The 13,833-nt window shown below is 40.8% G+C and overlaps 2 protein-coding genes across 2 annotated transcripts; both read left to right on the top strand.

Annotated features, from left to right (window-relative positions):
• Positions 1-486: 486 nt before the first annotated feature.
• On the top strand, positions 487-3,373 carry LOC129354160 (uncharacterized). The gene is made up of 3 exons (XM_055023672.1): positions 487-735; positions 881-3,306; positions 3,350-3,373. Exons 2-3 carry the CDS (start codon positions 952-954, stop codon positions 3,371-3,373), a joined length of 2,379 nt encoding a protein of 792 aa, XP_054879647.1. The 5' UTR covers positions 487-735; positions 881-951.
• On the top strand, positions 3,373-13,568 carry LOC129354177 (histone H3.v1-like). Its single transcript, XM_055023690.1, has 3 exons — positions 3,373-4,653; positions 9,880-10,090; positions 12,746-13,568. The coding sequence occupies exons 1-3, from the start codon at positions 3,406-3,408 to the stop codon at positions 12,763-12,765; spliced, it is 1,479 nt and encodes a 492-aa protein (XP_054879665.1). The 5' UTR covers positions 3,373-3,405; the 3' UTR covers positions 12,766-13,568.
• Positions 13,569-13,833: the final 265 nt, after the last annotated feature.

Here is a 13,833-nt window from a genome sequence, read left to right as displayed (position 1 = left end):
TTCTAAAAAATAAAATTTTGCTGTTTTGACTCAAAGCCATAAAACAATCAAACTTTTAAACAATGTTGTTCTTGTTAACATGATGTAGAATTTATCTCTGTTTGCTTTTACGTTTTATTTACTCATCACATCTCAATTAAAAGAGAACTTTTTAATCCCCAATTTTAGCACACCCAGGCAGTATTTTTGTTTTTGTACAAATCTAGCTGTTCTTTCTTTCTTTATTTATTTTATATGGATGGTCCCCCAGGTCCTGGGCCCCAGATTAAACTCTTCTTTGGGCCCCCTCCAGCTTTGGGCCCCCTCCAGCTCTGGGCCCCCTCCAGCTTTGGGCCGCCCCTGCCAGTGAAGCTGCTCTCAGGTTTGGTGAACCTGGTCCTGCTCCTCTGCCTCCTCCTCTGAAGGGAGGGGGTCAGGAGTCGGGCAGACGGCTCTGCTCTTTAAACTCCTGTTCTTAGTTCCCACAATATGGCGTGTGCCGCTAAACGCTCCTGACGGAACCGCCCGCAGTTATCGGATTAGCGCTGCAGTTCTGGAGCTGCAGGCGGACCGAGCGGCCGTCCATCTCGCCTTCAGGCAAAGACAACTTTCCGGGCGACTTCGTGGGACTGCATGCCTTTTAGACAAAACGTTTTAAAGGCTTGATTCTTCCTTTGTTTTTATTTATTTGCTCTTGGGGAGATTAAGACGGAACGGAGCGCGTTGGATCCCATAAATCTTTGCGCAAACATCGTTGTAAGTATTTCCTCTCAAACGCAGTATCAAAGTTATCTAAATCCCAAACTACTACTATTATGAGATGCTTTATTGTTATTAGACTTGTTAGTGAGACAAAACTGAATTTTCTGCTAATATTTATTTCTTTTTTTTTAAATTACAGATAATTCCTTAAATCTCCTGGGAAAGAGGTTTCACCCACTTTGGCCACAGAGGTGCACATTTCTTTTTGTTATGTCTGTTTCTTCTCTGCCAGAATGGAAACAGCTTCTTCTGGAGAGAAAGAGGAGAGAGGAGGAGCAGCGAGAGAGGAGAGAAAAGGAGGAGGAGGAGAAGCTGGCCAGCATGCCGGCCTGGAAACGAGGGATCATCCAGCGGAGGAAGGCCAAGCAGGACAGTTTAGGTGACAGGGACAGAGACATCTGCCTGCTCCAGGTGGATCCCAGGACTCCCTCCGACTGCCTGAGTGACACCGACAGCTCGATTACGGTCAATCTGGGAAGCGAGACGTCACTCAGTCCGGATCCCGGGATGTGGCTGGATGCAGAGCCCAAACCTGGAAGTCAGGTGTCGATGGAAACCATCGTTCCAGTCCACGAGAATCCGTTCATTCGCACCCAAAGTGTGTGGAGGAAAGGCAAAGATCCTGAGGCGGCGAATGAGGCGGAGGGAAAACTCTGCGTCAGGTCGCAAGAGGTGGAGGTGAGCAGAGGACGAGATATCGAGCTGAAAATAGAAAGGTTTAGGGATTTGAATGAAGGGTGGGAGAGAGAGAAGAGCAGGGAGAAGAGTCTAGGGAAAGAAAAGGAGAACAACCAAGAAGGATGCGAAAAAGACAAAAAACAGTGGAAAGACTCAGTGAAAGAGCAGGAGCTCCTTAAAGGAAAAAAAGAGATGGAGGATAAAGATGTCCTTCAACCATCTGGTCAGTTTTCACCCGTTCTTCCCTGCCTTCGAACCATCCGAGCCGACAACATCATCATCATCGAGCAGGACCGAAAAGGCAGCAATGAAAGAAGGGCGAGATGGAGGGAGGCGGAAAGAGAGACGTCCGAGGAGGACCAGCAGGGGAAACGAGGGATGAAGATGGACCTGAGGGAGATCCTGGCAGGAGGAGGGAGCGTGACGGAGATCCGAGCTTCTGAAGTTCTGATCATCAAGCCGTCGGTCAGCACCGAAGAGCGGACAGCAGGGAGAGGAAAGTCTAGGGAGGATGGAGAAGGGAAGAGTGGCTTGGATTTAACCAGAGATACAAAATCAGAAATGTCCTGTCTGAGAGAAAAAGAGAAGGACAAACCCTGGGGTCAGGCAACTGTGATCAATAAAGACGAGGGAGGAGACAGCTGTGATGACAACGTGTTTATTGAGAAGGGAGGAAGGGTCAGCAAGCTGCTGAGTAAGTTCGGGGAGCATCCAAAGCCTCCATCTCGGTCCAAAAGTTCAGATAACTTCCTCCAATCGGGGAGGAGAAAATACTCTGGAGACCAAGATGATCGACAGTCTGAGGAGAGAAAAGCAAATGGAAAGAACATGCTGATGAGGAACATCCCTAAACGCTCCTTCAGCTTCTCTGATCGAGTCATTGGTGCTGTGGAAAACGGGTTAGGAGACGTAGGTGGTCAAGAGACAATTCACCCAGACAAAAACATTGGTCCTTGGGAGGATGTAGTAGGGGTAGCAAAGCTCAGACTGAGCTGCAAGGAGCGCTTTGGAAAGCAAAGAAATGTAAAGGCTGAGGATGAAAAAGGAGGCGATCAGAAGAAAAACGATGCAGAAATGTGGAAGAAACACAGAAGTGAGCTGAAGAAAGTTGAGCCTGTCAATAAGAGAGCCGCAGAGAAAGTACTGGACGCAGAGGGAGACAAGGGGTTCACGGTGGCATCAGTCAAAAACACCGAGGGAATATCGTTTGCGAGAAGAGTGCCAATCAGACAAGACGGCAGAGCAAGAGCAGAAAGAGACCCGAGGAAAGAGAAAAGTTTGGAAAAAGATTCAGAAGCAAATGATGGACTGAAAAAAAAAGTGCAAACTGAAAGTGATTATGTTGGTGCTTCATTGGAAGTGTCACCAAATCCCAGTGAAGCTCCTGACAGTCAATGCAAACGTGATTCGGCTTTCACAGAGTGCTCCAGTTTGCTCTCCATGGTCCCTGATCGGATCCCCCACCGAGGGCCGGAGTGGAGCGGCACAGGACCACTAGGACCTTACCTCATGCACTCCAACTTACCCCAACAAACCGAGGAGCTTATCAGCAAAGTAGAAAAAGTAGGGGATACAACTATATACATAAACGATAAGGATCTTCAAACAGGAAGTCATTCTGGACCAGAGAAAGAGATTCCTAGATCTCCAAAAAGGATCCCACCTCTTGAGGTTCAAATCCCAAGGACTGTGTTTTATGTTGCCGAAGAGATGGTGGAGAGAAAAAGCAGCGAGTGTCGGAGCGCGGACGGACAAGGCTGGGAAGGAGGTCAGAAGGTGGAAAGGAGGGACAGCTGGAGGATCGGAAAACCTTTGAGCCGGATCGAGTCCCTCCGAGAGAAGATCAGGCAGAGAGAGCTGGATAAGCAGAGAGAAAGAGAGGCCCGAGTCGGAGATGGATGTGAAGCTGCAGACATCTGTGATGCTCCAGCAGCTGAGGACATGTACGAGGTGAGAGGAAGTCAGGTAAACAGAGAGTGGGAAGCTATGGCGGTTCAGACAAAGCCGGCTGAACCAGAGAGCGTAAAGGGAGAAGCAGCAGAGCAGACATTCACGGGTCTGCATGACGTCAGACGGGAAGTCGGCGTGTTGAAAACCAGCCCTCAGCTTCCTGTTTCTGTCCTCAGTTCACAAGACAGCAGCAGAGAGGAAGTGGCAGGCGAGCGCTCAGCTTCTGCCTCTGAAGGCTCACAGATTTCCGAGGATGAAGCTGAATCCCTGAAACATGTAGACCCGCACCTGGAGCAGCACAGGGCCCGATACGAGAGCGCAGAAGAGGAAGACGAAGAGGAGGAGCAGGAAGACAGGGAGCTCTCCGAGGAGGAGTTGGACAAATACACAACTTCTACAGATTCTATAGGATCTCTCTCTCCTTCGCCGCCTCATCCCAACTCTTTGGCAGCCATGAGTCGGATCTACAACCTGGACACTGTTGGCTCCAGAACTGGATTATACCTGAGGGACAGGACAGTAGACATCCCATCTTCTGTACACCTCGTTAAAGTGAAGCCGTTTATTTCAAGCTCCCAGCAGGGGGATAGCAAAAGCAAAGCAGGCGACGACATCCGCGGGGTCCAGACACAGATCGAGCAGTTTCAGCTGAAAGAGCAGGAAGTCCTGAAGTCATCTGCAAATTCTTCTGCAAAGGAAAGAGAAGCAAAAATACAGCAGAGTCCCAAAAGAGAGATAAAGCTGCAGGTGAAAGATGCTGAAGAAACACCAGAACTCAACCCCAAGGAGTCTCCACGACATCTTTGTTCCCCAACATCTCAGCAGAAGCAAACTATCACCATCAACTCCTCATTTTCAAGAACCCAATCACCTGACAACTCCCTGAAACCTACAAACTGTGCTCCCACTCCAGCCTCCTCGCCATGCTCGCCGTCTCCTGCCAACTCCCCCGGCGTCTCCCCGTCTCCCAGCGCCTCGCCCAAGCTCTTCACCATCAAGAGTGCTTCTGGGGGCCAAGTGAAGAGAGGCCCCACCATCACAATCACCCCCAGAAAGCCCGTCGTAGGAGGAGCCACGGGGTCGGCGGCGAAGCCCGGAACAGCAGTACCAGCACCAGCATCATCATCAGGGTCGGCTAAAGCCCCACCCCAGCAAACGATGAGCCCCACTGTGGATGAGCCTACGAAGAAGAAGTATCCAACAGTGGAGGAAATTGAGGTGATTGGTGGATATCAGAATCTGGAGAGGTCCTGTCTGGTCAAGAGTAAAGTGACACCAAAGAGGGTAAGTTGTAGCCAAAGTCTCGCCAGAGTCAAAGTTTATCACTTTCTGACTTCTCTTGTTGTCAATTAGAATGGCCTTTCACTAGGACAGGGAAGTTCAAACATGTTGCCAATTTGCCCAAAAAGAACTGAAAATCAAGCAATCAACACTTGAACGCGATTTTTACGATGGTGTAGTACTTAGAAAAACAGGATTAAATTTCTGCCAATTTTGTGATATACTTTTAATGTTTTTTGTCAAATCTAATCTAAAAAATTGTTTTTTTTCTAACAAATTTCTTAGATTTTTTGCAGAAATGTACTACTTAGTACTACTTTCATTTTGCATGTTTGGTGTATTGACATAATTTCTTCAGTTTTTAAAAGGATTTGGGTCCCTTTCTTTCAAAATGTATTTAGCCAAGTTTAAGAAAAAGTAAAAGCTTATTTGGGTGCAGCTTTTCAGTAAAAGTCTCTGGATGAACTTGGCTTAAACGTTTTTTTAAAACTGTCTTAGAAAAAGACAAATACTTGGTGTTGTATTTTACGTTCCCTGGGTAAGAAAATCATGTAGGTAAAATCTCCATCTGCATCTACAGGCCACATTTGTATCATATTTTAACTGCAGCTTGGGGCCACATAAAATCAGATCAAGGGCCACAAATGACCCACGGGCCACACTTTGGACACCTCTGCAGTGGGAGAACATCCCCTTTGATGGAGAAGTGTTATCACGGAGAAGGAGCTAAGCCAGTTAAAGCCTTATGAAGCACGACATCTTGATTCTGAGCCATAAACCCTGGAGAGATCTCCTGTTGCACCGGTGGAAGGAATTGTTTACTTAAAACAAGCTTCTAACTTGCTAAAAAGTTACTTTTGTCTTATTTCAAGTGTACAAAGGTACTTGCTTAATAAACTAGGCTAAAAATACTGGGTAAAATTTTGTGTTTGCAGTGCAGGCTTCAGTGGAGGCAGAAAAGCTGCATAGGAAACCACAATGAAAGGCAAAATTTCTTCCCTTTCTTCAGTTTTAATTTTGTGTACCTGCTTGAATCATGAGATTTTCTGAGTGAATTCATGCAGGATCACTTCACAAGAACACTTTTCCTCACCAATAATTCACTGTACAACGTTAATTTAACAACCTTCTTTCTTCTTTTTACTTTCATATGTAGGGAAATGCAAGAAAGAGTCAAAAGTAGAGATTTTCACCATCCTGTGAAGGTCACTCTTGCTCTTTTTGGACATTTCCAGCCTATTTTAGATGACTCATGTCGCTGTTTTGGTGTTTTAACACTTCTAAGCTGCTTGAAATTTCCCCTGCAGACTTCATCCTTCGCCTCCTGTAACTGTTGAGTCAGCCTTTTCTATCTCTCGCACAAATCACTCTTTGTCTGAGCTTGGCTATGACCCTAGCGGGGGCTTTGGGTCGTTAGATTGCAGGTCAGTCTTTGACCATGTTGTCCCTCTGAGTGTTTCAGATGTCAGGCGGCCAAGTTTCCGTTGGATGTGCATGATTTGGTGAGGAAAATAGACAGTGTTTGAAGATCAGGCTGGTATTCGGGTGGCATTGAGGAGAAGTAAGGACAAAAATGGCAATTTGTTGATAGCTGTTGTGAGAAGATTAAAGTCTTTTTCTTTGGTCTGACAGAAAGTCCCTGTCAGGCTGTGTCTTTACTCGCTTCCTCTTTCAGATGTCTGAGCTTCTCTAAAAAAGTTTAAGGTTGACAAAACGGAAGAGATGTGGGGTCCACTTTTTAATTCCCAAACTTTTGTTTTAAGGACTCTGTGACGAAAGCTTAAGGTTATCCTCATACTCAGATGCTTAAGTTAAGTTTATTTTCATTGCACATTTCAGTAACAAGGCATTTCAATGTTTAAAAAACGTGATCTGCCGATTCTTATTTTGGCCAATGCCAGTTTTTTTATGTGAAATGTTGCTTAAGATAGCAAGAAAATGGCTGAGTTGGAAAAGGTGGGGTGGCTATTGTTAACTGGAAACATGCCGATGTGACCTATCACTCTGCAAAGCAAGAGAGGACAGTGGATGATTTTTAGACCTTGGCAGAGGAAGAGAAGATCTCCTAAGATTAAGGAAATCGGCACAGATAAATCGTCAGGCCAATAAATCCTGGCATAAAACAGTGACCCATTATTAAACCAGCAATAAACATTATGTCAACTGGCATAATCAAAATCAACAAGCTGTGCGGGCGACTGCAGGAAAAGACAAGGATACAAACCAAACTTATCATTGTATTATTTTAACGAGGAAAGATGGCGGCCATGGATAGCAGCCGTTAATCTTAACGACCAGCAGCCGTTAATAATAATGACTGTCAGCCCTCAGGGTAGTCGGATCTGTATCGACACTTTTTACAAGGTTAGAAGATTAACGTTAATTTATTTTATCAGTAAGTATGACTAGAAACATGAAATATTGTGTTATGGATAAGCTAAGGGTCTAGCCGTAACCATGGTAACAGTGCTGCGCCGTCATGTAGCCTAGCATGTACGGAAAAAGCAAACCGGTTAGCTTCTTGTCTTTTGTGTTTTTAATGCTGCTCCGGAGTAAGAGGAAACGCTGTTCATGACACATCCGCATAAATCATGTGGCGTGAATTCAGTCAAGGTCGGTAATTTGATCAACAGGATCAATACTTCAGGAGGAAGGAAGTAACGGCTCGGTTTCTAAGCTAGCTTCTGTGAATAGTATGAGCCCCAGGCAGGTGTGTGACGTTCACGGACAAATTAGCTCGACTCGAACCAGTAAAAACCACGAATAAACTGGCGAAAACAACTTTGGGAAACAAATTCTGTCGCTCAGTTCAGTAATCCCGTCCCTCACTTCCGACGTCCATCATGGACGTAGTGACGTATTTGCAAACGTCACGTTTGGTGGTTGTCGCTGCTCAACCAATCTATATTTAAGGGCAACGCGTTTTTCACATAGGTTGAAGTCTGCTTGGTTTGCTTTTTTTCCTTTAATAAACAAATTAATTTAAAAACGATCTTTTACTTGGTCACCTGAAACGTTTAAAAGTAGCAGAAATGGAATCTATAAACACCTTTTAGCTTTTGCCATGTAATTCAGGCGATAAGGACTTACTCTTTTAGCTGCAGTAAGAGATGACCACAAAGTGATTTTCTGACCACCTGTTGCTCTCACGTTGGTGCCTTTCAGACCGTTTGACGTCAGGCGTCCTTCCCTCCCCCCTTCAACACCATCACATCACAGTAGGAGGGTGAACCGCCTGGGCTTCAACTGACTCATTCTTTTCTTGCACTTTTATACCTCAGATCTTGTGTAATATTACTAAACATAGACTCCTGCAGCCAAACTTTGTTGGATTTTTTTGTCAGTGCAATATTTATTCTTCTGACCCATGTATTGTTTGAGTTTTGTACCTCTGCATAGTCCCACGAATGTTTTGCAAAAGGAAGTCAGTGTAGGAGGCGACCTACACTCCGTCGCTAGTTTCAGCCTTGCATTGTTGTGCCTGAATTTAAATGCATGAACTTCCCTCTTCTTGGCTTCTTCTTTGGCTCTGGTCTCCTGCAGTGTTAGCCTGGGTTAATCAGGGTCAGGGATGCAGGATTAGCCTTCTGTGCCTTAGTTTGATTCGGGCAGCCTCCACTTGAGCGGAGCTGTTCTCTGCATTTCAGACGGCCAAAGTTGAAGGTGAATCAGCTTCACGCACACCTTGTCTGCACTTCTAAATGTACTTACTGCCCCATCCAGGCACCAGAGCTGAGCTTCTGTGATTAAGTCTGTCGATGTGCCACTGCTTCCTTTTAGACTAACTGCTTTGTAATCAACCTCTACTGGGCTTTGTGCTACTTTTTCTTTCTTTTTTTTTTTTTTTTAAAGAAAACCAGAACTTAGCGTTCAGTTTCTGCTTCTGCCCCTTAATTTGCGCCGCTCTCCAGTCAACGACTGCATGGGGTGTTTGGAGTATTTCTGCTGGTTTAAGCCTCACGCTGTCAGTTGGCTTAACAGTCATAGTGTGTGCAAACGCCTCTCAGAGTCACACTGAAGCCTTTCCCAGCACCTACACCCTGTCTGTCTTTGCAGGTTGAAGTTAGCATATCGAAGAGGAAAGAGGCCGAGTTTGAAGCCGTTTGGTTTCAGTTAGAAACATTTTTCCACAATAGGTCATGTTTCCAAGAACTTTAAGCTTTCACACCGAGTAAAACATTTATTTCTACTCTTTTAGTCAAATAAATTTAGCAAGTTTCAGATTTTGTGTGAGTTTATAAAAGATAAACTTTAAGTATTAAGTTGTGTTAACTTTTTATTAATTTCCTAAAACCTATAAGAACTTTAATGTTTTATTAAGGCAAATATTTATTTTAATGCTTGATGATAATGTCCTGGTCACACTAAATGCTTATGAGCTGATTTAATTGTGATGATTAATAAAATGTATTATCGGATCAGAATTTTTGTTCATGCAATTGGAAACAAGAACTTAAGTTATTCTAAAGTAAAATAAGTAGCTATACTGTCTAGCTGAGGGAAGCCTTTTGTTGCACATTGCGAAATATTTATTTGGTTTAAATAGCAGCTTTAAGTTAAAACTCAATTAAAAATGAATGAACTTAAGAACAATGTTTAGACAACTTGTCTTGTCGTTAAATCAACTTCAGGAACTTAGTTAAAACCAAAACAATTTAGTTGTTGATTTAAATTGCATTTTTGAGGCAGCAATTGGACTTTCATTTCCAAGTTAAATCCCCCTTTTACAGTGTATGCAAAAAATTGGTTTTTGAGTTTTTATTTTTTGCCAAACTTAAAATGAGTTGTCAAATGTCAATTTATTTTATAAAGGAAAAAATGCTGTAAAACTCATCATGTCTCTTAGTGAAAATGTTTTTCACCTTCTCAATAAATCAGGAGTCTCATTAACATTAACACTATTTTTGAACAGCTAAGTAAAATTACAAATTACTCATGTCAATGTAACACATTTCCATCTCAGGATATAAATCATGCCGCTAAGCATTCTGGGAAATATTTCCCACTCCTGTCTTTTTTCTCTTTCAGTTTTTTTTAAGTGCTCACCTAAAACATTAATAAAAAGTCACACATTTAGGTTCAAAATCTAAAAATCGCTAAATTTATTTGACTCAAAGAGCAGAAGGTAGTAGACACAACTAAATGCAGCTCAAGTCTTTTACAGTGCGACGTCACTCATTTATTTTTAGTTTAATACAATAAAACCAAACTGTGTGTTGTCTTTTGCAGGGGAAGGTGTGTTTTGATGAAGACCAGCTGGAGCAGGTGTGTGAGTATCCTTCAGAGACCTTCATGCTGACGTTGAGCCCGCTCCCTTATGACCTTGAGAAGAAGGAGAAGGAGGCGCACAAGGGCGATGGTGAAGGTGAGGGAGGAGGAGGAGTCGTGCTCAAAAGCACGAAGAGCACAGGGACTGCGACAGCGCCTCGCCTGAGAGTGGGTCAGTGTCACCCCCGTCTCCAAAGACATAAAGTTTAATGAATGTTTTCTGCAGGTCTTACAGATGTCATGAGAAATTATTGATTTCATTCATTTAAAAAGTTGATGTTTTAGTCAAAATGAAGGGTTTTTTTCTTGGTGAAGCTACAGCTAGAGCACAGGTGTCCAAAGTGCGGCCTGGGGGCCATTTATGGCCCTTGAGCTGAGTTTTGTGGCCCTAATAACTATTTAAAAATGTATTCAAATTTAGAGGGTTTTAATTTGTAATCAGGGTAAAAGCCAAATTTGCTGCAGTTTTTATTTTTGATTAAACTTGGCTAAATATATCAAGTGTTTTGAAAGAAAGTGACCCAAATTCTCTAAAAGACAGCAAAAACGTTTTTTTCTTTTAATCCAGCAAATATGCAGAAAGTACAAAAGGGTAATTGTAGAGAAAAAGAGTACTGCCAAAAAGCTCATACATTTGACATTAATCTCAGACATTTTCCTCAAAAAATCCAACATTTTTGACATTTTAAACTCAATTTATAGTTTTTTTTCTAGAAATGTACTCTGCTTTTAATTTAATTTAATTTTTATTATTTCCAGTAGCTGGACTACACTGTCATAAAAATCCCTTTCAACTTTTGGATCTACAAAAGAAATTAATTTTGAAAAAATGAAAAATAGGGGCTACTTTATTTGCATGATTTTAGGTTAGGATTTTTTTCTTTTTCATGAAGAAGTCAATTTTGGCTCCAGTGACAAAAAGTTTGGACACCCCTAAGACTGAGATTATAACTCACATTGGAAAAAACAGCAAACAAATGTTTCACAGACATAAATACTCACCACTGCCTCATTTATTTTTACTATTGACCTTTAACCTGAACTGACTTCTCTTGCAATCTGAAAGTTGTGGGTTCGACTCCAGCTTCATGTTTATCCCTGTTTCTGGGCACTTTGCCATATTTTGCCGGCTGATCTGCATATACAGCTCTGAAAAGATCTAAAAGACCAAGTAAAATGATCAGTTTCTTTGATTTTACATTTTATATGTATATGTTTGAGTAAAATTCAAAGAATCGAGAATTATTCTTTTATTCGACGAACTACTGACAACATGTCTCCGAAATTCCAAGTAAAAATTTTGTATTTATTTGCAGAAAATGAGAAATAGTCAAAATAACTAAAAAGTGATTTCATACCTGAAATAATGCAAAGAAAACAAGTTAATATTTATTTAGAAACAACATGCTAATGTATTAACTGAGGAAGAGTTCAGAAATCAATATTTGGTGGAATAACCAGGAGGTTTCCAATGGGGTTCAGTGCAGTGGGCTCTTAAAGACCTGTATGTGTTTGAATACATGTTTGTGAATGCAGTTTGGTGAATGTGACTCTGATATAAAATGCTTTGAGTGATTAGCAGAAATGCACAACATAAATACAGTCTACATCCAATAAAACATGCTGCTAAATTGTTGTTTTTTTGCAACCACGTTGTTATCAATATTCACCAAATTGCATAAAGCCACTGCTTTTGGATGACTTTGTAGAATTTGTTTCTGTTGAAAGCACCAGTTGCTTTTGCAAGTATTTGGACTTTAGCTAGAATGCTAGCATTCCAGCTAGCATTCCAGCTAGCATTGTAGTTTTCAGTTTGTTAATTCTTCATATGCTGTTAATTTCTTCAATGCCTTTAAAAGTTTATTATTCATTATTATAAAATTGTTTCGTAAGAACATTCAAAGTAAAAAAATAAGTTAATTTTCATCAGCGTAGTTGGAATCTGCTTGCTGAAACTCTTAAGGAAATAGCTTTTGCTATTAGAGGTCTGAGCCTGTCTTTAATTTAGTTTTGTTGCTCCTCCCTACATTATATTTCTTCATATTTAGAGTGTTTACTTATTCAGAAAAATTCTTTATAAGTGACTCAAAACATCTTCCTACATTAGCCTACCTTTGGCATGTTATGTAGCATTGTAGCTATCTGTTTACCAAAGGTCTGAGAGAAATACTGTTGCCCCGAAAGGTCAAAACAATGTTTTATTCCCCCTTTATTACAGCTTATCAACCCTCAGATAACTTCCCTTTCATTTTATAATCAGCGTTCTAACTGGGTAAAAATATATCTCAAGTGAGTTTTACTTTATCATGCTAGTTAGCATTGTAGCAATCATTTTCCTGAAATTTTCAGAGGAATGCTACATTACCAAAGCTCTCAGCATCGTTTTAAGTTTTATTTTATGTGTCTGTCTGTACCTGATTTTATAACTTTTAGTTTTTAAGTAGTATAAATATCTTCTCATGCTATCAAGCTAGCATGACTTCTGTTAGCAAGCTAGTTAGCATCAGAGTTTTAGAAACGTCTGTTTTATTATCTTGCTGAATGTTATATAAACTCCTCTGACATTTGAATGGTTTGCTGTGAAGGAGAAAATGTAGATCATTTAGATGTTATTTTCTAAATAAATGAGGTAAACATTGTAAATAACAGGTGAGCAATGTGGGCAAGCTCATTATAAAGAAGAAGAGTTAAACTATATCTGTATGTTCCTGTAGACACAATTGGTAATTTATTAATGAAAAGTAATCCATCTTAAAATCTAATTGTATTCAAAACGTAAATATCTATTAAAGATTCACTTTAATTTCCTTTCATCTCTGTCTTCCAGATGAGTCTTGCCCTCGGTAGAAGCCAATCATCTTCACCAAAATTGCCCATGTGATGAGATCATCGACATTTTATAAAAAAAAAAAATCCTATAATTTTTTATCCTCTGTTGATTTATTGGTGTGTTGTATTCCTTTTGGCATCTTTGCTTAATGTAGAATCAGTTCGTTTAGGATGAGGCCCATGGTTTTTTACTGTGGGAACATTTATTTTCAGGGACAGCTGTGAATGTTACGGCACGGTACGTATGTAAAAAGATAAAAATGAAAACTCAGGTGTGTATTTCTGAGTGATGACGATCACTTATCTATGCAATAAGAACAAATAAAAAAAAGATTTTCTTTTCCAGGTGATATATTTTATAGTTTAATCTATATTTGTTTTTTAAATGTTAGTTTGCTCTGAAGAAAATAGACTTGAAGTTATTTTTATGTCATCTGGATTTATGTGCCTGCTGGATTAGCTCATACAGATGACTTAAAGATTAATGTAATGTAATCTGATAGTTTGAAGCCTGTTTGATAAACCTCCTTTCACTGGGTTTTGGTGCAATTTGTGACATGATTGGTCTATGAACATAGACTGTGCTAAAGGTTTTATTTTGGTGTTTTTATTGTGAATGGGACCTTAATAGATGTCAATGAGAGGAAGATTTTTGCTTCGACCCAGACACCAGATGCACTTCAGCTGATTTTGGACTTTTATTTTGCTTATTTAACATAAATATTTCATTTGGTGCAGATTATGTGCATGTGATGGTTTTCCTCTGATGGTTGAGGAAGCTGGCTTCAAAACAGAAAAAGTTAATAAAATGTTATAAAACAGTTTTATGTCCTGTTTTTTTTTTTGTGCTTGTGGTTCAATAAATGTTTCTCAGCAGTTTCTGTTTTGAGTCAAAGTTAAATAACTTCTCCCAGATGTATTTTAATTCTGGTTTTCTTTGAAAATATTGCAAAATGTTAGAATTATTAAATAGAAAACTATTTTAATGTCTTTGGTTTTGGTGTTTGTCAACAGATGTCCCACAGTGTTATTTTCTACTTTTTCCCAGATGTTTTAGTTAGATTATTAATTCCACAACTGTAAAAT

The sequence above is a fragment of the Poeciliopsis prolifica genome, unplaced genomic scaffold (assembly GCF_027474105.1).
Source record: "Poeciliopsis prolifica strain line A6 unplaced genomic scaffold, Auburn_PproV2 SCAFFOLD105, whole genome shotgun sequence".
Lineage (NCBI taxonomy): Eukaryota > Metazoa > Chordata > Actinopteri > Cyprinodontiformes > Poeciliidae > Poeciliopsis > Poeciliopsis prolifica.
This window is presented reverse-complemented; position numbering and strand designations above follow the sequence as displayed.